Source organism: Pan paniscus, chromosome 6 (genome assembly GCF_029289425.2).
Source record: "Pan paniscus chromosome 6, NHGRI_mPanPan1-v2.0_pri, whole genome shotgun sequence".
Taxonomy (NCBI): domain Eukaryota; kingdom Metazoa; phylum Chordata; class Mammalia; order Primates; family Hominidae; genus Pan; species Pan paniscus.
The window spans coordinates 60,487,397-60,510,328 of NC_073255.2; the positions used below are offsets into that span (position 1 = coordinate 60,487,397).

At 44.2% G+C, this 22,932-nt stretch overlaps 1 protein-coding gene across 2 annotated transcripts; it reads right to left on the reverse strand.

Annotated features, from left to right (window-relative positions):
• Nucleotides 1-4,258: 4,258 nt before the first annotated feature.
• LOC117980967 (uncharacterized) lies at nucleotides 4,259-21,241 on the reverse strand. 2 transcript variants are annotated; one of them, XM_063605739.1, is made up of 2 exons: nucleotides 19,043-21,241; nucleotides 4,259-7,366 (listed from the first exon to the last, which is right to left on the reverse strand). In XM_063605739.1, the coding sequence occupies exons 1-2, from the start codon at nucleotides 19,802-19,804 to the stop codon at nucleotides 7,178-7,180; spliced, it is 951 nt and encodes a 316-aa protein (XP_063461809.1). In that variant the 5' UTR covers nucleotides 19,805-21,241; the 3' UTR covers nucleotides 4,259-7,177. The 2 variants fall into 2 exon arrangements, with proteins under 2 accessions (XP_063461809.1, XP_034820061.1); XM_034964170.3 differs by having other exon boundaries at nucleotides 7,226-7,366; nucleotides 19,203-21,238.
• Between the last annotated feature and the right edge of the window lie 1,691 nt (nucleotides 21,242-22,932).

Sequence of the window (22,932 nt, forward strand, 5' to 3'; positions counted from 1 at the left end):
GACAATGTGGCAATTCCTCAAAGACCCAGAACCAGAAATATCATTTGACCCAGCAATCCCATTAATGGGTACCCAAAGGAATATAAATTATTCTATTATAAAGATACATGCACGTGGCTGGGCGCAGTGGCTCACACCTGTAGTCCCAGCACTTTGGGAGGCCGAGGCGGGCGGATCACCAGGTCAGGAGATTGAGACCATCCTGGCTAACATGGTGAAACCCCGTCTCTACTAAAAATACAAAAAAATTAGCCGAGCGTGGTGGCAGGCGCCTGTAGTCCCAGCTACTTGGGAGGCTGAGGCAGGAGAATGGTGTGAACCCGGAAGGCAGAGCTTGCAGTGAGCCCAGATCACGCCACTGCACTCCAGCCTGGGTGACAGAGTGAGACTCTGTCTCAAAAAAAGAAAAAGAAAAAAAGATACATACACGTGTATGTTCACTGCAGCACTATTCACAATAGCAATGACATAGAATCAATCTAAGTGCCCATCAATGATTAAGTGGTAAAGAAAATATACACCATGCAATACTATGCAGCCATTAAAAGGAGTGAGATCATGTCCTTCGCAGGGACATGGATAGAGCTAGAAGTCATTATCCTCAGCAAACTGACACAGGAACAGATAAACAAACACCGCATGTTCTCACTTACAAGCACGTTCTCACCTATAAGTGGGAGCTGAACAGTAAGAACACATGGACACAGGGAGGAGAACACTATACACTGGGGCCTATCAGGGGAGCAGGGGGAGGGAGAGCATCAAAATCAATAGCTAATTCATGTGAAACTTAATACCTAGGTGATAAGCTGATAGGTGTATGTAGCAAACCAACCATGGCACACATTTACCTACATAACAAACCTGCGTGTCTGGCACATGTATCCTGAAATTTAAAATAAAGTAAAATTTTAAAAAAGACAGGAAAAAATCAGAATATAAGAATGAATGTGACAATATTGTGAATGTACTTAATGCCATAAAGTTGTAGAGTAAAAAATGCTTCTGAAGATGGCCAAATAGGAAGACACCTCCCAACAGGGGTCGACAGACCCCAACAGAGCTCCGGCTGGTATCTGCTGGGTGCTCCTCTGGGATGAAGCTTCCAGAGGAAGGAACAGGCAGCAATCTTTGCTGCTCTGCAGCCTCCACTGGTGATACCCAGGCAAACAGGGTCTGGAGTGGACCTCCAGCAAACTCCAGCAGACCTGCAGCAGAGAGGGCTGACTGTTAGAAGGAAAACTAACAAACAGAAAGAAATAGCATCAACATCAACAAAAAGGACATCTATGCAAAAACCCCATTCAAAGGTCTCTGACATCAAAGACCAAAGGTAGATAAATCCATGAAGATGAGGAAAAACCAGTGCAAAAAGGCTGACAATTCCAAAAACTGGAACGCCTCTTCTCCTCCAAAGGATCACAACTCCTGACCAGCAAAGGAACAAAACTGGACAGAGAATGAGTTTGATGAATTGACAGAAGTAGGCTTCAGAAGGTGGGTAATAACACACTCCTTTGAGCTAAAGGAGCATGTTCTAACCCAATGCAAGGAAGCTAAGAACCTTGAAAAAAGGTTAGAGGAATTGCTAATTAGAATAACCAGTTTAGAGAAGAACATAAATGACCTGATGGAGCTGAATAACACAGCACAAGAACTTCGTGAAGCATACACAAGTAACAATAGCCAAATTGATCAAGTGGAAGAAAGGAGATCAGAGTTAGAAGATCAACTTAATGAAATAAAGTGTGAAGACAAGATTAGAGAAAAAAGAATGAAAAGGAATGAACAAAAGCCTCCAAGAAATATGGGACTATGTAAAAAGACCAAACCTAAGTTTGACTGGTGTACCTGAAAGTGATGGGGAGAATGGAACCAAGTTGGAAATCACGCTTCAGGATATTATCCAGGAGAACTTCCCCAACCTAACAGGACAAGCCAACATTCAAATCCAGGTAATACAGAGAACACTGCAAAGGTACTCCTCAAGAAGAGCAACCCCAAGACACATAATTATCAGATTCATCAAGGTTGAAATGAAGGAAAAAATGTTAAGGGCAGCCAGAGAGAAATGTCGGGTTACCCACAAAGGGAAGCCCATCAGACTAACAGCGGATCTCTCTGAAGAAACCCTCTAAGCCAGAAGAAAGTGGGGGCCAATATTCAACATTCTTAAAGAAAAGAATTTTCAACCCAGAATTTTATATCCAGCCAAACTAAGCTTCATAAATGAGAAGAAATAAAATCCTTTGCAGACAAGCAAATGCTGAGAGATTTTGTCACCACCAGGCCTGCCTTATGAGAGCTCCTGAAGGAAGCACTAAATATGGAAAGGAAAAACTGGTACCAGCCACTGCAAAAACAAACCAAATTGTAAAGATCATGGACACTGTGAAGAAACTGCATCAACTAACAGGCAAAATAACCAGCTAGCATCATAATGACAGGATCAAATTCACACATAACAATATTAACCTTAAATGTAAATGGACTAAATGCCCCAATTAAAAGACACAGACTGGCAAATTGGGTAAAGAGCCAAGACCCATTGGTATGCTGTATTCAGGAGACCCATCTCACGTGCAAAGACACACATATGCTCAAAATAAAGGGATGGAGGAATATTTACCAAGCAAATGGAAAGCAAAAAAAAAAAAAAAAAAAAAAAGGCAGAGGTTCCAATCCCAGTCTCTGATAAAACAGACTTTAAACTAACAAAGATCAAAAAAGACAAAGAAGGCCATTGCATAATGGTAAAGGGATCAATGCAACAAGAAGAGCTAACTATACTAAATATATATGCACCCAATACAGGAGCACCCAGATTCATAAAGCAAGTTCTTAGAGACCTACAAAGAGACTTAGACTCCCACACAATAATAGTGGGAGACTTTAACACCCCACTGTCAATATTAGACAGATTAGTGAGACAGAAAACTAGCAAGGATATTCAGGACTTAAACTCAGCTCTGGACCAAGTGTACCTAATAGACATCTACAGAACTCTCCACCCCAAATCAATAGAATATATTCTTCTCAGCACCACACTGCACTTATTCTAAAATTGACCACATAATTGGAAGTAAAATGTTGTAAATACAATAGTAATTAAGGATGCACTTGTAAGAAAATCACAAAACTTAACTTAAAAAAACAGAAATTAATCTTTTTCAGTAATATAGGTTAATGCAATTCATAAAAATATTATCTTGGATTCCTTTAAATAATGAACATTGCATGTGATTAAATTTTGGATACTATTCATTCTCATTTTTGAGGTAGAAAACTTGAGATGGTGCGGGAAAACTTTAAAGGTGTTATTAACCCCAAACAAACTAAAATCAACTACAAAGTAAGCATCCCAAAGTATAACTTTAGCCGTTAGGCAATAACGTTCCATTTCTAAAATGTAACTTAAATGGAGCTTTTAACACAAATTAAAATGTGTCAGTTCAGTTACAATTATTGAATAAAGTTAGATGGGTATCTATGGAAAATGATAGTTCCATGGACTTAAATATAACTGTAAAATTTCTGTTTCTGGCCAGGTGCTGTGGCTCACGCCTGTAATGCCAGCACTTTGGGAGGCCAAGGCGGGCGGATCATGAGGTCAGGAGTTCGAGACCATCCTGACTAATAGGTTGAAACTCTGTCTCTTCTAAAAATACAAAAAAAAATTAGCCAGCCATGGTGGTGGGCACCTGTAATCCCAGCTACTCAGGAGGCTGAGGCAGGAGAATCGCTTGAACCCTAGAGGCAGACGTTGCAGTGAGCCGAGATCGCGCCACTGCACTCCAGCCTAGGCGACAGAGCAAGATTTCGTCTCAAAAAAAAGAAAAAAAGAAAAAAAAATTTGTTTCCTCTTTCTATTAACACAGATAATTATGACCTCTCCTTCGACGCATAAGACAAACAGCTGTCCAAATAAAATGCAAGAATTATATCAGAAATTTGAAAGCCAAAGGATAAAAGATAATATAACTGACCTTCAACAAACAGTTCTCTATGTTGTGAGCTTGAGGCAGAGATTCTTAAGTTTTCTCTTGGAATATGGCTTTTGTTGAGACCTAAACTATCATTAAGATTTCTGGCACACGGTGATTCTAAGACTGGCCTTCTATTATGAGGAGTGAATAAAGATCTGGTCTGCTTTTTCTCCACAGGAAGTAGGGTGCTGACGTCTGCTAGCATGTCGTTAGTTCTGTGAAGATTGTAAAAGACAAATGCTTAGTATTTCATTTTTTTCCTAAATGACTTGCAGCATTTTAAAAGTTGCCGTAAGAGTAAGTGGAATACACCATAAGTCATGTTTTAACTCCAAAAATGTGTTAGAGCATGCCTACTGTATGCAATTATAGTTTTTAAATTGTTCTGAAGAAGTACGTGTATTTCTAGGGGGATTTATAGCAAACAAGTAAGTCAAAATAGGGAGGGGAGGGAAAAGGCTTTCAATAATGTATGGCTTAACAGGTAACACTTCCTGCTTTCTGGAATGGCTCTACTTATGAGATTCTTAGGGATGCCATTAAAAATACTTGCATTTAAAGGGTAACTATGTGACGTGATGAATATGTTCATTTTCTTGACTGTAATAACCATTTCACTGTGCATATAAACATATCAAAACATCATGTTGTACTCCTTAAATATATACAATAAAAAAAGTTTAAAAAGCTAGAAATACTTGTATTTAGTAAACCAGTGAAAAGATTTTAGAAAACTATCCCTCAAAGACATTCCTGAAAAATCATTTTCACCAGCCTTTTACATTTAACCCATTGTCTGGGGAAAATTAAGTGTTTGCCACTGAGGAATTATTCAGAGTTTATTACTCCGTTTTCATGCTGTATGAAGAAATACCCAAGACTGGGTAATTTATAAAGAAAAGAAGTTTAATTGACTCACAGTTCTGCATGGCTCGGGAGGCCTCAGGAAACTTAAACAGTCATGGTGGAAGGCACTGATTCACAGGGCAGTAGGAGAGAGAAGTGCCGAGCAAAGTGGGAAAAGCCCCTTACAAAACCATCAGATCTCAGGGGAATTCACTCACTATCAGGAGAACAGCTGGGGCTGGGGGAACCACTCTCATGATTCAGTTACCTCCCACTGGGTCCTTCCCATGACATATGGGGATTACAGGAACTATAGAGATTTTGGTGGGGACACAGCCAAACCATATCACAGAGCAACAACTCCCGGGGGAGAATGAGATAGCTGAGATCAAAGACAACTAAAGCAGCTCCAAAGGCAATTAGCGCCTAACATTGTGGCCCAGGCATCAGAGGTGGGGCCTGCCCTTTCTGTCTTCCACACACCCCCTCAGGCTGACCAAGGTGTTATTTTTCACCACTTTGTGGATTATACTTCCCTTCAACCTAATGTTGAAGTATGCCTTTATGTGGAGTGGAAAAACTATACAGGATTTGTTGTCTCAAGGCACCCTCTAATGATAATATCCAAGATAGATCACAATCAAGGAAAGTAAATTTACTGAGTGCCAGAATGTGCCCACAATAGTGGTACTTGACTCTTGCTTTGTCATCTTCCAGAAAATAATTACATTTGTTGATATTTCTATTTAGGGGAATGATGACTAACAATTTTATGATAGTATCACTGTCTAAATTATAAAGACAAAAAATACTTAGCTGAAAACCTAATAGATCAGGTTAACTACATGAGAATATGAAGGAAAAAATGCCACATAAAACTTCAAAACAGGGGAGACACACGAACTGTCCCGGACTAACATTTTAAAGGTAAATTCATTTACTAACATCACTTTTGTAAATTGTCGAATCTAGTTAGCTTTGACTTCCCAGGAATCTCAGAAACCTGTCTCACTAAAAATTATGTTTTGAAGGCAAATTAATGAGCTTAATTTATTTTCAGTGATTCTGTGTCTTGATTTACTTATTTAGTTCACCTGACAGGGATCCTCTAACTTTTTTTTTTTTTTTTTTTTTTGAGATGGAGTCTGGCACTGTTGCCCAAGCTGGACTGCAGTGGCGTGATCTCAGCTCACAGCAACCTCTGCCTCCCGGCTTCAAGCAGTTCTCCTGCCTCAACCCCCCAAGTAGCTGGGATTACAGGGGCCCGCCACCACGCCCCACTAATTTTTTGTATTTTTAGTAGAGACGGGGTTTCACTACGTTGGCCTGACTGGTCTCAAACGTCATGATCCACCTGCCTCGGCCTCCCAAAGTGCTGGGACTACAGGCGTGAGCCACAGCGCCTGGCTGGATCCTCTAATTTATAATTCCTCCAGATAGAGCTGCTTATAGTTTACCAATTCACTGTTATTAAAGTCTGCTTGTGAAGTTTTCATTTTGGAGAGTTTGGCTTCCAGTTCTTTAATTCTGAGTTTCATCTGACTTTTTAGTGAAGTAATATTGTCTTCTCTTAACTGCTCTAACTCTTCTTGAGATGCTGCTCATGTCTAAAATGAGCATTTAAAAGAGACGTTTTAATAGTAATTATCACTTGAATAATTATTGTGTATTTGTTTCATTTAGTTTTCAGTCAGTGGTTCAGAGAGTGATTTTAGGTATTTTTTAAAAAGAAGCTGAAATTTAATATATTTATCATGAGTATCAACTGAATTCACAACTTAATCTGAATTGTAAAAAAACTGAGTCATTCTTCTGGTAGTACTCATGTAATGTGATACTCCAAAGCATAATAGAATCAATTTTAAATTTTAAAATTTGAACAATATAACTTAAGAACAATCCAAGAATATGGTTTAATTTGTAAATCACAAACGTTTTATTTCTCTCTTCATCTTGTTTTATGCCAATTGGTCTTAGTAATCAAAGGATTCTCTAATAAGAATCATTATTATGGAGGATCAACTTAGTTATAATAATCATGGGAACTAAAATATTTAAAGGAAGAAACAGCTACTACCATCCTTCTAGAAATCTACCAAACAAATTGCTATAAAGTAGGGAAAACACATACAATGTCTATATCCAAAATATAATTTGCAGTGAAATGAATGAAAGCACATTACAGGTAAATACAACAACCTGCAAGAAGAGATTGACTTAATTTTTCTACAATCTCCTGTCTTGCTCTTTCTTTCATCTCTCATTTATATTGTTCAGCTTCACCATGTTCTAACGTATTTCTTTCCATATAACTTTTGAGGTTTAATACTACCTGTGCTAAGTGCCTATTGTTCTTCTGTAGTGTTACACATTTCTTCTGTATTGTTTTCATATTTCTTCTGCATTGTTTTCATATTCTGTATTGTCTTCATTATTTCTTCTATATTGTTTAATGTCTGTTGAAGAACTTCATTCTCTGCAGCCAGATGTAGACATTTTGAAGATGTGGTTTCCCATGCTTCTGTAAGATCAACCTGCATGAGTAAAATAAAATAGTTGGGTAATGAAGGAGGAAGGCCAAGAATGGTCTAACATGAAACCAATAACAACTTTTGAAAGAAATTCAGCTGCAATAAAATGTTATATATACTGTAGTAGATTCATAATATTTGGACCCTTGAGTTATTCACAAAATCAAAAAGAAAGTTAAAACCACTAGGAGTCACAAAAATATATTCTTTACTATCATCATTTGTGCCATACAACATTTACTTGTTTATTTTTCTATTATAATGCCTCTATGCCACCCCTTACTACAAAGACTCACTCATTCCCCTACATTGTCATTCCCCATAATTTCTAAAGAGGTTTCAGGGAAAACATATTGAATTATTTAGGTCTCAGTCAGTACATGGCTCCCAAAATAAAACTTTGAAAATAAGACTCTAATTTGTAAATCTTGTAAATGTGGATTCCAATGCTATAAGCCTTGGGCTTTGTCAAACTTTAAAACTCTGAACAGCAAAGAAAACAATCAACAGAGTAAAAAGGCAACCTAAAAAATGGGAGAAAATGTTTGCAAACCTCATATATGATAAGGGATTAATATCTAGAATATATAAAGAACTCCTAAAACTCAACGACCACAAAATAATCCAATTTTAAAATGAGCAAAGGGATTGAATGAATATTTCTCCAAAGAAGATATACAAATGGCCAACAAGCATATGAAAAGATGCTCCACATCACTAAACAGCAGAGAAATGCAAATCAAAAACCACAATGCAGGCCAGGCATGGTGGCTCACGCCTGCAATCCCAGCACTTTGGGAGGCTGAGGTGGGCGGATCACCTGAGGTCAGGAGTTCAAGACCAGCCTGGCCAACATGGCAAAACCCTGTCTCTACTAAAAATACAAAAATTAGCCAGGCATGGTGGCATATGCCTGTAATCCCAGCTACTCGGGGGGGCTGAGGTAAAACCCTGTCTCTACTAAAAATATAAAAATTAGCCAGGCATGGTGGCATATGCCTGTAGTCCCAGCTACTCGGGGGACTGAGGCAGGAGAATTGCTTGAACCTAGGAGGCAGAGGTTGCAGTGAGCTAAGATCACGCCATTGCACTCCTGCCTGGGTGACAAAAGTGAAACTCTGTCTCAAAAAAAAAAAAAGAAAGAAAGAAAAAGAAAACCGCAATGCAATATTACCTCACACACACTTGTTAGAATGGCCACTATCAAAAAACTGGAAAATAAAAAGTGATGGAGAGGATATGGAGAAATTGGAATCTTTGTGCACTTTGATGGGAATGCAAAATGTACTTGCTCTAGAAAATGGTCTGTAGGCTCCTCAAAAAAATTAAAAATAGAAGTACTGTATGATCTAGCAATCCTATCTCTTGGTGTATACCCAAAAGAACTGAAAACAGAATCAGGCCGGACGCAGTGGCTCATGCCTGTAATCCAAGGTTGAAGCTTGAGCCCAAGAGTTCAAGACCAGCCTAGGCAACCTGGTGAAACACCATCTTTACAAAAACACAAAAATTAGCCATGTGTGGTGGTGCACAGGTACTGTAGTCCCAGGTACTCGGGAGGTTGAAGTGAGAGGATCACCTGAGCTCAGGAAGTCAAGGCTGCAGTAAGCTGTGATCATGCCATTGCACTCGACCCTGGGCAACAGAACAAAAGACTCTGTCTAAGCCAGGCGCGGTGGCTCACGCCTGTAATCCCAACACTTTGGGAGGCTGAGGCGGGTGGATCACCTGAGGTCGGGAGTTAGAAACCAGCCTGACCAACACGGAGAAACCCTGTCTCTACTAAAAATACAAAAATCAGCTGGGCATAGTGCTGGGTGCCTGTAATCCCAGCTACTCAGGAGGCTGAGGCAGGAGAATCACTTGAACCTGGGAGGCGGAGGTTGCGCACTACTGTACTCCAGCCCAGGCACTAAGAGCGAAACTCTGTCTCAAAAAACAAAACAAAACAAAAAAACCACTCTGTCTAAAGTAAAACAAAAACAAAACAACAACAACTCAGATATTTGCACACACATGTTCAACTCAGCACGATTTACAATAGCCAAAAGCTAGAAGCAATCTAAATGTCCATAGACAAATAAATGGATAAAAAATATGTGGTATACACACACAATGAAATATTATTCTGCCTTAAAAAGGAAGGAAATCCTATCACATGCTACAATATGGATGAACCTTGAGGACATTACGTAAAGTGAAATAAGCCAGTCACAGAAAGACAAATACTGCATGATTCCACGAATTATATGAGGTATCCAAAGTAGTTAAACTCATAGAAACAGAAAGTGGAATGTTGTTATCAGCGGACAAGGAAGAGGGAAAAATGCAGAGAAGTTGTTCAGTGGGCATAAAGTTTCAATTTTGCAAGATGGAAAAATTCTAGAGATATATTGCCCAACAGTGTGAATATAGCTAACACTATTATACAGTTCAAAGTGGTTACAATGGTAAATTTGATGGTTTTTTTAAAGTAATAACAGTGGGTGTGTGCAAAGGTGTGTACAGAACACAGCAAAACACAAGGGATAGTACCTCTGTGGTTGGGTAGGGAATGCTGCTGTCACACCTGAGCTTGAATGACAGAGACAGAGAGGGCAGCTAGGGGCTACCTGACAGGAACTGGGCCCTTTAGTTTAGGGCCACAATCCATGGTGACCCTACAGACAGGAAGCCAGAGGAATACATACCTTCACCTCACTCTCTTCCCTCGCTTTGAACATCTGATGCCTGATAGGGTTTGGATCTGTGTCCATGCCAAATCTCATGTTGAAATGTAATCCCCAGTGTTGGAGGTAGGGCCTGGTGGGAGGGCTTAGCACCATCCCCTTGGTGATGAATGAGTTCACAGATCTGCTTGTTTAAAAGTGTGTGGCACCTCCCACCCTCTCTCTCTTGCTCCTGCTCTTGCCATGTGAGATGTCTGCTCCCCTTTTCCCTTCCACCATGACTATAAATCTCCTGAGGTCCTCACCAGAAGCTGACGACAGCATGCAATGCTTCCTGTACAGCCTGCAGAACTCTGAGCCAATTAAACCTCTTTTCTTATAAATTACCCAGCCTTGGGTATTTCTTTCCAGTGATGCAGGAATGGCTTATCACAATGTCCCAATGGCTGAATCCAACCAAAGCCAGAAGACAAAGGGTCATTAATGCAACCCATACTATGCACATGTAGTCCATACATGTCAGCCTCCCAGAGCAAGAAGCAAATGGAACAGGTGAAGGGTGGACCTAGAAAGGCAAATGGAAACCACCTAGCACATCCAACACCCTCCTTTCCTCTCCACCAGCTTGTTTTTGTCCCCTTCCATCACTGCCCCAGGGGAGTGATGGGAAAGTTGTCTGTAGCACCCTCTGATGATGCTCTTTAAAATTATTAACCCAAGGACCACTAAGACAAGAGACATCATAGTCAACACACTAAACTGCCTACACAAAAGCTCACATTATATTGGCAACACATTACTTGAGATAAATAACTATCCTCATGGCTATATTCTTTTTTTTTTTTTTTGAGATGGCGTCTCACTGTCACCAAGGCTGGAGTGCAGTGGCACGATCTTGGCTCACTGCAACCTCTGCCTCTCATGTTCAAGCAATTCTCCTGCCTCAGCCTCCCTAGAAGCTGGGATTACAGGCACACGCTACCACGCCCAGCTAATTTTTGTATTTTTAGTAAAGATTCGGTTTCACCATGTTGGCCAGGCTGGTCTTGAACTCCTGACCTCAGGTGATCCACCTGCCTTGGCCTCCCAAAGTGCTGGGATTAGAAGCATGAGCCACCGCGCCCAGCCCCCCATGGCTATATACATATATATATATATATATATATATATTTTTTTTTTTTTTTTGAGATGGAATCTCGCTCTGTCGCCCAGGCTGGAGTGCAGTGGTGCAATCTCGGTTCACTGCAACCTCCACCTCCCTGGTTCAAGCAATTCTCCTGTCTCAGCCTCCTGAGTAGCTGGGATTACAGGTGCATGCCACCACACCCAGCTAATTTTTGTAATTTTAGTAGAGATGGGTTTCACCATGTTGGTCAGGCTGACTTGAACTCCTGACCTCATGATCCACCTACCTCGGCCTCCCAAAGTGCCGGGATCACAGGCATGAGCCACCGTGCCTGGCCCCCATGGCTATATTCTTAAGGCAGAATGGGGCTTCTAAATGTAGGTTTAAATCTGCAATAAGAACGAGCTTTTAAAAGGACAAATGACAGGCTGGGCATGGTGGCTCAAGTGGTAATCCCAGCACTTTGGGAGGCCCAGGCAGGTGGATCACTTGAGCTCAGGAGTTCGAGACCAGCCTGGGCAACATGGCAAAACCTTGTCTCCACCAAAAATACAAAAATTAGCCAGGTGTGGTAGCACACACCTGTGATCCTAGCTACTCGGGTGGCTGAGGCATGAGAATTGCTTGAACCCAGGAGGCAGAGGTTGCAGTGAGCACCACTGCACTCCAGCCTGGGAAACAGAGTGAGACCCTGTCTCAAAAAGAAAGAAATAAAAAAAAAGACTGCCATATTTTGAGAACCCATAACAGAAGGGAGGCAAAGTAAGGAAGAACAAGTCCACTGGGCACGGGAACTACCCTTTGGGGGCCTCAAAGTTGGTCCTGTCTCACTTGGGCCAACTCAGATGGCTGACTCACGGGCACCTGCTTGACGTTTGGACTGTGGTCCTGCCACCACCCTTCACGAATGGGACTGAAACTCACCTCCCCACTGGCCGCCTAGCTCCCAGCTGAGACTCATCCCCTCTGCTGGCTGAGTTTCACCACTGAGACTGATCTTACTGCAGACTTGAAAGCAGGGAGGCAGAGTTTGGCTTTTCTGCCTCCCAACTCCCCCTGCACACATTCACTCCCAAAGGGGACTCTGGGCTTTCTGGACCCTTTGCCTAAGACTATTTCCCTCAAACAGCCATCTCTACTAGTAGCTAATGAGACATGCCAGGGAGAAAAGAAAAGCAGTTAATGAACCGGCAAACTACCCAGACGGGAAAGTGTGAGAACGCTGCAGAGGAGGAAGGTTAGAGGAGGTGAGGGAGGAGAGAGGGAGCAAGAGGGAACAGAGAAGAAATGAGAGAGAACGCCTCCATTCATAGCTCCTCAGAGAATCAGACCCTGAAACATGAGCTGTTGGCTTGGATGGGCTTTGACCCATTAAAACATCATTAAATGAAAAACTTTGCAAAGCAAAGCAAAATCCATTGCTGTTATGGATTTTTGTTTTTAAGCAACTGCACAAGTTAAAATGTCAGATCCCTATAGGTGATTCCCATTTTTCACAGGGCTTAGCCCAGTAAAATACCATACAGCCAAATTAAATTGTTAATATAAATGTGTAATTGCTGGCAATGACCCACAAATGAAAATTCAAGGCCCCGCTAAGAAGTCTTCACCAGGGGTGCTTGGCCAGCTGCCAATGGCCTCAGGAGACTGCAGTGAGAAGTAGCTAGGATCTTCCCCTAGTTAGCAGAAACGCACAGGGCTAATGCACAGTAGCAGCCTCCGTTTCAGCACTCCCCTTCTCCATAAAAAGAGCTGCGATGTGGAGTCACACTCTAAACAACTCCTAAGTTAGCATGTCCTGACCTGGCCAGTCGCTCTGACACCACTGCCCCTGTCAGGCCCCCCTGACTCCATCCTGGCTGCTGCCCAGCCCACTGGCTCTTCCCTGAGGACCAGTCCTGCTGAAAGGGTGAGCCTGGGCCCCCACTTAGGACCATGTGACTTAACACCCAATAGGGTGGACACCTGCCCCAAGCAGGACCCATCAGATTATTTCCTGGAAACCTAGAAGTGAGAAAGTCCAGTTTGTCGGCGTTGGTGCTGGATCCCAGAGGTCATGTGTGCAGCATGGGGAGCTTATTGGAGCACTCTTTTTCTAGTGGGAGAGAATGAAGCCCCATTTGCAACCCCTTGGGGAGAGGCAGAAAGTCACCTCAGTCCATGATTCTGGACCCTCACAAGGAATTGGAGATCCTTCCAATAAATTCCCACTCCTTTCTGCTTAAGTCTGCAGGACGGGCTTGTGTTCACCCCAACCCTGACTTGAGGGCAGGGACTTTTGTCAGCTTTATCCTCTGCTGTATCCCAGTACCTGGAATGTTAGAAGCTGGATGAATCCCTGTGTAAAATGAAGCCCCAATGAGGCTGATCTCTAGAATTTCTACTTACACTATCAGTCCGTCCACTGAGCACCTCAATCCCCTTACTCCTCTGAACAAAAACCTTCCCTTCACAAGATTCTGGACAGAAGCATATATTCAGGGCAACTTGAATCCATGGGATGAAAAAACAAAAATACCAAAGTCCACAACACCTAGCTCAGCCACCCAGGCCTCCCAAGGACTGGTTCTCCCACACCCTTCCAGTGCCAGGTCCCCTGCCTCCTGACCCAAATATTGGAGCCTCTCACTGTTCCTTGAGCATGCACTACTCAGGCCCAGACTCTGGTCCACCCCATCCACTCTCTTAAACACACTCCCCGCTTCAAGGAATGAAATCCCATCCATGCTCAAGGCCCAACTCAAGCATCAGCTCCTCCTCAAAGCCTTTCATATGGCTTCAGCAAGAAGAAATCCTTCCCTCCCTGGAACGGGTAGAGGTATCTGTGCATAATACTCACAAGGCACTCACTGCATGCTGGCTGCTTTGTGTGAGGCATGAGAGCTCCCCAGTCCAGAATCTGAAGGTCAGTTATATTAGCTGGGTGGCCACTGTCCTCTCACCTTTCTGGGCCTGTCGCCCCACCCTCCCACCCCTCACTCCTACTGCTTTTTCTCCATAGTCCTCACCAACTTCTACTTTACCATATAACTTAAGAGTACGCCTGTCCTCTCACTAGTATGTAAGCTCCATGAGGGCAGAGATTTCTGTTTTATTCACTGTTAATCCTTGGCACCTGCAAGAGTTGGTACTCAGTAAATACCTGTTGGATGAATAAATGAATTCCAGCCTGGCCAAGGTGGCGAAACCCCATTTCAACTAAACATACAAAAATTAGCCAGGTGTGGTGTTGCACACCTGTAATCCCAGCTACTCAGGGGGCTGAGGCACAAGAATTGCTTGAACCCAGGAAGCAGAGGCTGCAGTGATGTGAGACTGCATCACTGCACACCAGCCTGGGCAACAAAGTGAGACGCTGTCTCAAAAAAAAAAAAAAAAGAATGAATAAATGAATGAATATACAAAATGAAGTTGACCCCTGTTATTGAGTTCATGATTCTTTTATTTAGTTAGGTAGTTTTTGAGACGGAGTTTAGCTCTCGTTGCCCAGGCTGTAGTGCAATGGCGCGATCTCGACTCACAGCAACCTCCACCTCCCAGGTTCAAGCGATTCTCCTGCCTCAGCCTCCCGAGTAGCTGGGATTACAGGCATGCGCCACCACACCCGGCTAATTTTTTGTATTTTTAGTAGAGACGGGGTTTCTCCATGTTGGTCAGGCTGGTCTCCAACTCCCTCAGGTGATCTGCCCGCCTTGGCCTCCCAAAGTGCTGGGATTACAGGCATGAGCCACGGTGCCTGGCCGAGTCTGTGATTCTTTTAGAGCAGTGGTCCCCAACCTTTTTGGCCCCAAGGACCAGTTTCATGAAAGGAATTCACTTTTTCCGTGACCGGGGTGGGGGGATGGTTTTGGGATTATTCAGATACATTAAATTTATTGTGCACTTTATTTCCATTATTATTACACCGTAATATATAATGAAATAATTATACAACTCACCATAACGTAGAATCAGTGGGAGCCCTGAGCTTGTTTTCCTGCAACTAGGTGGTCCCATCTAGGGGTGATGGGAGACAGTGACAGATCATCACGCATTAGATTCTCATAAGGAGCACATAACCTAGATCCCTCCCATGTGCAGTACACAATAGGGTTCATGTGCCTATGAGAATCTAATGCCCCTGCTGATCTGACGGGAGGCCGAGCTCAAGCAGTGATGTGAGCAACGCGGAGACACTGTAAATACAGATGAAGCTTTGCTTGCTCACCTGCTGCTCACCTCCGGCTGTGCAGCCCGGTTCCTAACAGGCCACAGACCACAACAGGTCCATGGCTCAGGGGTTAGGGACCCCTGTTTTATTTATTTATTTACTATTTATTTTTGTAAATTGATATCCCATTTCAGTACCCCTGTTTTAGAGCAATGGTTGTCAAAGTGCGGTCCTCAGACCAGTAGCATCAGCTGGGAACTTGTCAGAAAAGCAAATTCCTAGGCCCTATCCCAGAGCTACTGAATCGGAAACTGTATAACAAGCTCTCTACGTGATTCAGAAGTATATGTAGTTTAAACACTGCTGTGCTAGAGCATCTAGAACTCTGTATACCCAAAAATGTATGTGGTAGGCACATAATAATATTTATCAAAAGACAAGCCTGGACCTTGGGGTCTGCAGACTCACCCCTGAGCTCCTCCCCAGTGAATTTTCATCATCCTTGGGTCTTATCCCTGCCATCCCAGGATTCCATCCTAACCTCCCCCACACACAGACACAAAAACATATAGTTAAACCTTCTCTGTGTTTTCATAGCTACTTACCTTTCTTCTATCATATACATGGGTGGACTACAGACCATAGATTGTGGCCATGAACTACCTGGGTTCAAATCTCCACTCAACCACTTAGTAGTTATGTTCCTTGGGCAAATCATTTGAACTTTCTGAGCCTCAGTTTCTTCATTTGTAATGAGGTACCTACCTCACTGTCTTGTGAAGTTAAACAAATTATTCTAAGATTAAATGAGTTAACATATGTGAAGGCACATGGTAAGAACTGTGTGTGAACTCTATGAGAGACAGAGTGTGTGCTACTGTCTTACTGTACTTATCACACTATGTTGTAATAGCCTAGGCTGTAAGTGGTAGGGATGGGGAAGAAGCATACTAGACTAGGACTAGTCTCTGTCTTGAGGGATAGACGCTGAAAAATGTTTGATGAAGGGATGGTAGATCCTCCATGCTCTTTCAACTGCCCTACAGTGCCTCACAGTGGCTGCCAGCCCTAGAGATGTTCTAGATAGTAGGACAACTTGTTCTACTGGAATTAATTACCATCGGCTCAAGCAAGAAATTCTTCCCTATGAAAGAAGCACATGAAAGAAGATACACAAATGGTCAATACGCACATGATGCTCAACATCGTTAGCCATTAGAGAAATGCAGATCAAAACCACAATGAGATATCATTTCACACCCACTAAATGGTTATAATCAAAGACACAGGCCAGGCGTGGTGGCGCACACCTGTAATCCCAGCACTTTGGGAGGCCGAGGTGGGCAGATCACCTGAGGTCAGGAGTTTGAGACCAGCCTGGCCAACATGGTGAAACCTCGTCTCTACTAAAAATACAAAAATTAGCCAGGCGTGGTGGCAGGCACCTATAATCCCAGCTACTCAGGAGGCTGAGGTAAGAGAATTGCTTGAACCCGGGAGGCAGGGAGGTTGCAGTGAGCTGTGATCGCACCATTGCACTCCAGCCTGGGTGACAAGAGCAAAATTCCGTCTCAAAAAAAAAAAAAAAAAAAAAGACAAGTACAAGTGTTGTTGAGACCGTGGAGAACTATGAACCTTCATACACTGCTGGTGGGAATGTAAAATGGTGCAGCCATTGTGGGGAAACAGGTTGGCTATTCTTCAAAACGTTTATAACATAGGTGCCATAGGACGCAGCAATTCCAACTCCTAGGTATATATCCAAAAAAAGGAAAAGGTACATCCACAGAAAACCTTGCACATGAACGTTCATAACATCATTCATGATAGCCAAAAAGTATAAGCAATCCAAATGTCCATCAACTGATGAATGGACACAATGGAATATTACATATACAGCCACAAAAAGGAATGAAGTACTGATATACCTTACACCATAAATGAACCATGAAAGAAGCCAATTATACAAAGCACCTCAAATTATGATTCCATTTATACAAAATGTCCAGAAGAGGCAAATCCATAGAGACATAAAGTGGATTCGTGGCTGAAAGGGACTGGAGGGCAGTCTAACTGGGGTTGGGGAGTGACTGATAATGGGTCCAGCGTTTCCTTTTTGGGGGGGATGAAAATGTTCTGGAAATAGCTAGTTGTGATGTTTGCACTACTCTGTGAATATACTAAAAAACACTGAATTGTACATACCAAATGGGCAAATTGTATGGCATTATATCTCAATAAAGCTGTTTTTTTTGTTTCGTTTTTGTTTGTTTTTTTTTTTTTTTTGGTTTTGTTTTGTTTTTTGAGACGGAGTCTCCCTGTCACCCAGGTTGAAGTGCAGTGGCACGATCTCGGCTCACTGCAGGCTCCGCCTCCCAGGTTCAGGCCATTCTCCTGTCTCAACCTCCCGCGTAGCTGGGACTACAGGCGCCCGCCACCTCGCCCGGCTAATTTTTTGTATTTTTAGTAGAGACGGGGTTTCACCGTGTTAGCCAGGATGGTCTCGATCTCCTGACCTCGTGATCCGCCCGCCTCGGCCTCCCAAAGTGCTGGGATTACAGGCGTGAGCCACCGCGCCCGGCCTGTTGTTTTTTTTTTTTAAAGTAACTAAAATAGTAGTAAGAATGACCATTTCTAAGCGCTTGCTAGTGCCATATACTATGCTGAACAGCTTTTGTATATTCATTGTCTGGAACTTCAAAAAAGTCAAGAGTCTACAAAATATTCATAATGACCCTAGGCCTTGGGGCACATAGCAGCGGCTCAACAAATAGCTCTCTCTGCCTGATCTAGTGATTCGCGAAGGGAAGTGCTGGCACAGACCAGGGTTTGTAACAAAATCCTTGGCGAGGAGTAGCCTGGTGCTGGACGAAGAGAGGCCTGTTAACCCCGAACCTAAACTGGAGGGAAACTGGAGAGCGGTGCTGTGATCCTGAGGCAGAGCTGAGAGAAGGAGTTCTGGGCCTGATATAGGGCCTGGTGTAAAGCAGAGTGACGGTCCTGGACTACCTCCTGCGCACGAGAGGTGTTGTGTTGTGTTTTGTTTTGTGATGGGATCTCTCTCTGTCTCCCAGGCTGCAGTGCAGTGGCACGATCATAGCTCACAGCAGCCCCAAACTCCTGGGCTCAAGCGATCCTCCCGCCTCAGCCTCTCAAAGTGCTGGGACTACAGGCGTGAGCCACCACGCCCAGCCCCAAGAGAGGTTTTTGTATGGCAGGAAAGGAAGGGCAGTGGTAGTTGCGCGCACAGACTCTGGAGTTGGATTAAACAATCTGACTCCATTGTTTAAACACGTTTCTTAGCCGCAGTTGCTTGTTACCTTACTGATAAAATGAGGGTAGTGATAGTACCTACCTCACAAGACTGCTGTACAATTAAATGAGTTCACTACAATATGGAAAGTACTTAGAACTACACCCACACATTGTTAACAGCTCACTGTATGTTTGGGGCTGCTAGCCTCTTCATCATTGTTCTGTGTGAGAAGCACCATCTGACTACATTCCCAAGGGAGCGGAGGGAAGGAACAGGAAAGGGAGAAGAGAGGCAGGCACGAACATCAGTTGTGCAACGTGGCCCCCACTTACACTGATTGTTTTACACTGATTTTGCGTGTGTCCATGCGCTGGGAGGAAAGGGAGGACGTGGTCTGCCCCAACCCCGCTGCTCAAGGTCCTCCAAGGGTCCAGTCCCCGGCCGGCAGCCTAGGGCACGTGAGGGCCGGGAGGCTCACCCGCGGCGGAGGGTCTGGGGTCCGAGAAGATCTGGGCAGCGGAAGAAGGGAGGAGCGCGGCTGCACCGGGGCTAGGGGAGGTTCGGCAGGAGGGAAGGGCCTGTCCAGAGAGAGGGACGCGCATCCGCTGAGGCCGCGCCGGGCGCCAAGGGCGCGGTACCTGGAGTCGAACTTCTGGCCGTCGGGGAACATCCCCACGTAGTGGTAGCGCACGAAGTCGCCGCTGCGCACGGTGCGCGGGCACTCGTCGGGCACGAAGCGCCGCTCGATCTGCAGCTCCGCGTCGGAGCCCAGGCCCGCCACGGGCGCTGCCTGCCCGGTCACCCAGAGCAGCAGCAGGAGCAGCGGTGGCGGCGGGGGCCTCCAGCCCCGGAACGCCATCGGGGCAGCGAGAAGAGTGGCGCGGACGCAGCGCGGCGCTCGGGCGGCACGGGTCGGCCTGGGCATGTGGCTGCGTTTGCAAACGTGGACCGGTCTCCTGGCCCTACCCGGGCTGCAGTCGCCACCCCCACTCCCCGGCCGCCAGCCCTCCCGGCCGCAGCTCCAGGGGAGGAGCCCAGCCTGGCCGCGCGCCGAGGGCGGGCCTGCTGCGCCCTGCCCCGCCCGGCATTGGGAATGTGCGTGCCGCAGCGGGGAGGGGGGCTGGGAACTCCAGTGGGGACCAAGTCTGGGCCTAGAGAGGGCGTGTCCCCGAGCGAGACACTGTGATCTCCGGACAAGGCTTTGGCCCAAAGTCGGAAGAGAAAAGCGCGTACTGCCCATGCCCACCCGCTGGTCTCCGCCCGTCCCTGGAGACACCGGGTTTGGTGCGGTGAGGGACTCCTACGTGGCCGTGGATCCAATTTCCCCTTGCTGCTTTGGAGAGGGAGGGAAAATTAGATTTTAATTTTTTAAGCTTAGTTACAAGGGTATGGTCTACCTTGAAGGAGACCGAAACCATCCTTCAGGACTTTTTTTTTTTCTTTTTTTTTTTAATACTACTTAAAGGAAAAGGGAGGCCGGGCGCCGTGGCTCACGCCTGTAATCCCAACGCTTTGGGAGGCCAAGGCAGGCGGATCACGAGGTCAGGAGATGGAGACCATCCTGGCCAACATGATGAAACCCCGTCTCTACTGAAAATACAAAAAAATTAGCCAGGCGTGGTGGCGCGTGCCTGTAGTCCCAGCTACTCGGGAGGCTGAGGTAGGAGAATCGCTTGAACCCGGGAGGCGGAGGTTGCAGCGAGCCGAGATCGCGCCACTGCACACCAGCCCTGGCGACAGTACGAGACTGTCTCCAAAAAAAGAAAAGGGAGACATGTATTGCGAGAGGCTCCCGTGACACTTGTCTAGGCAAAAGTTTTAAGGCACCGTGAGGGTCCTCCAAGCCATCAGTGGCCGCACTGTGAGCTGATACTTGCAGACATCCTACAAGCTCCCATATACGAGCCTATGCCAGGGAGGACTTCATCATAGAGACCCAGAAGCCACAGGAATCCATTAGAGTAATCAGATGCACTTGGAATTGGAATTGGGTGTTATAATTTATTAAAATTTTGGAATAATGAAAGCAAATCACCAACTCTTTCTCAACTCGTTTTGGAAGCAAACACAATTCTGATACCAAAACCTGGCAAAGAGAGCAACAAAAAAGAAAAATAAAACTGAAAAAACAGGGCACGATCTAATTTATAAATATAAATGCAAAAATGCTGAATAAAACGTAATAAAATCGGATTCAACCACATATTAGGCCAGGCGCAGTGGCTCACACCTGTAACCCTAGCACTTTGGGAGGCCGAGGTGGTTGGATCACCTGAAGTCAGGAGTTCAAGACCAGCCTGTCCAACATGGTAAAACCCTGGCTCTACTAAAAATACAAAAATTAGCAGGGTGTGGTGGCACGGCCTGTAGTCCCAGCTACTTGGGAGGCTGAGGCAGAAAAATTGCTGGAACCTGGGAGTCGAAGGTTGCAGTGAGCCGAGATTGTGCCACTAAATTGCACCACTGCACTCCAGCCCAGGCGACAGAGTGAGACTCCGCCTCAAAAAAATAAATTAATTAAAAATTAAAAAAAACAGTATGTTAAAGGAAAAATATACCATTACATGGGCTACCTAGGTGAGCTTCTGCAAATTAACAAAATGTCAGTGTTCTCTGTAAGATGAAGATAAAACAATAATTATAAGATTACTATAATCTTAGGTTTCAGGGATCGAATGAGAAACTACATGAATAACAAGAAAAATGTTCATTGTTCATCTTAGAGCTTATTCTAGAAATAGAACACCTATTAATAAAATTATAGGACAGAAGAAGGGAAAAAAAAGCTCTAAGATCATGTGGCCATAGACTCAAAATGGCATGAGATAAATTTCAACATCTACCTCTGATTTTAAAAGCAAACGGAGGGCCTGGTGGCTCACTTCTGTAATCCTGGCACTTTAGAAGGCCGAGGCAGGAGGATCACTTGAGCCCAGGAGTTTGAGACCAGCCTGGGCAACATGGCAAAACCCCACCTCTACAAAAAAATACAAAAATTACTCACCCCTGTAATCCCAGCACTTTGGGAGGCCAAGGGGGGGCAGATTGCTTGATCTCAGGAGTTTGAGACCAGCCTGGGCAACCTGGTGAAACCCCGTCTCTACTAAAAGTACAAAAATTAGCCAGGTGTGGTGTTGCATGCCTATAATCCCAGCTACTCCGGTGGCTGAGGCAGGAGAATCGCTTGAACCCCAGAGGCAGAGGTTGCACTGAGCCAAGATCGCACAATTGCACTCCAGCCTGGGTGACAGAGCAAAACTCTATCTCAAAAAAAAAAGAAAAAACTTTCTGATTGTAGTCTATTAAGTCTATTAATGGCACTGACCACCAAAAAGTACTTTTGCATGTCATCTTTGTGTTGTCAAACAATACCTTGATTTTGAAGTATATAATCATTGATAATAAAAATTGTTATACATTTTATTGGCATGAATTCAGACATTCAGTTCATTCACTACACATATACTTTGGTCCAGTCTTTGCTTCACTTATGTCTCCGTGGCTTCAGGCAAGTCAGGTAACTTCTTACTTCCACCCTTGACTGTAAAACAGATGATACTTATCTTGCCTACTGACCTCTTACGGCAATTTGGGGAAATATCTTGGTGCTGAATTAGTTTCTAGGCTCAGACGCTAAACATACAATACATATTAATTGGTAAAGACTTGGGATTTGAAACTTGATCTTTTGAACTAGATGCCAAGAAGTCCAATCTTCATGACAACTCTGTATAAGGTCATAGGTATAATCACTACTTTACAGAAAAAATAAACTCCAGCCTGGGCAACTGAGTGATACCCTGTCTCAAAAAGAAAAACAAAAACCAAACAAAAATTAGCCAGATGTGGTGGTGTGTGCCTGTAGTCCCAGCTATTTGGGAAGCTGATGTTGGAGGATCGCTTGAGCCCTGGATGTTGAGGCTGCAGTGAGCCATGATTGCACCACTGCATAATTGGCCTGGGTGACAGACAGAGACCTTGTCTCAAAAAAAAAAAAAAAAAAAAAAAAAAAAAAAAAAAGGTAGAGCAGGGCGGCCTGCACCTGTAGTCCCCCGTTCAGCTACTTCGGAGGCTGAGGTGGGAAGATCATCTTCAACCTAGAAGATGGAGGCTGCAATGAATTGTGATCACACCACTGCACTCCAGCCTAGGTGACAGAGTGAAAGCCTGTCTAAAAATATATATAAAATAAAATAAAAATGAATGTCTGCTCGTGGTGGCAGGATCTAGGAGCCTGTAGTCCTAACTACTTGAGAGCCTGAGGTGGGAGGATCTCTTGAGCCCAGAAGTTCAAGTCTAGCCTGGGCAACATACTACGACTCTGTCTCAAAAAAGAAAAAAAAAAAATCTTGCTATTAAAAAATGTCA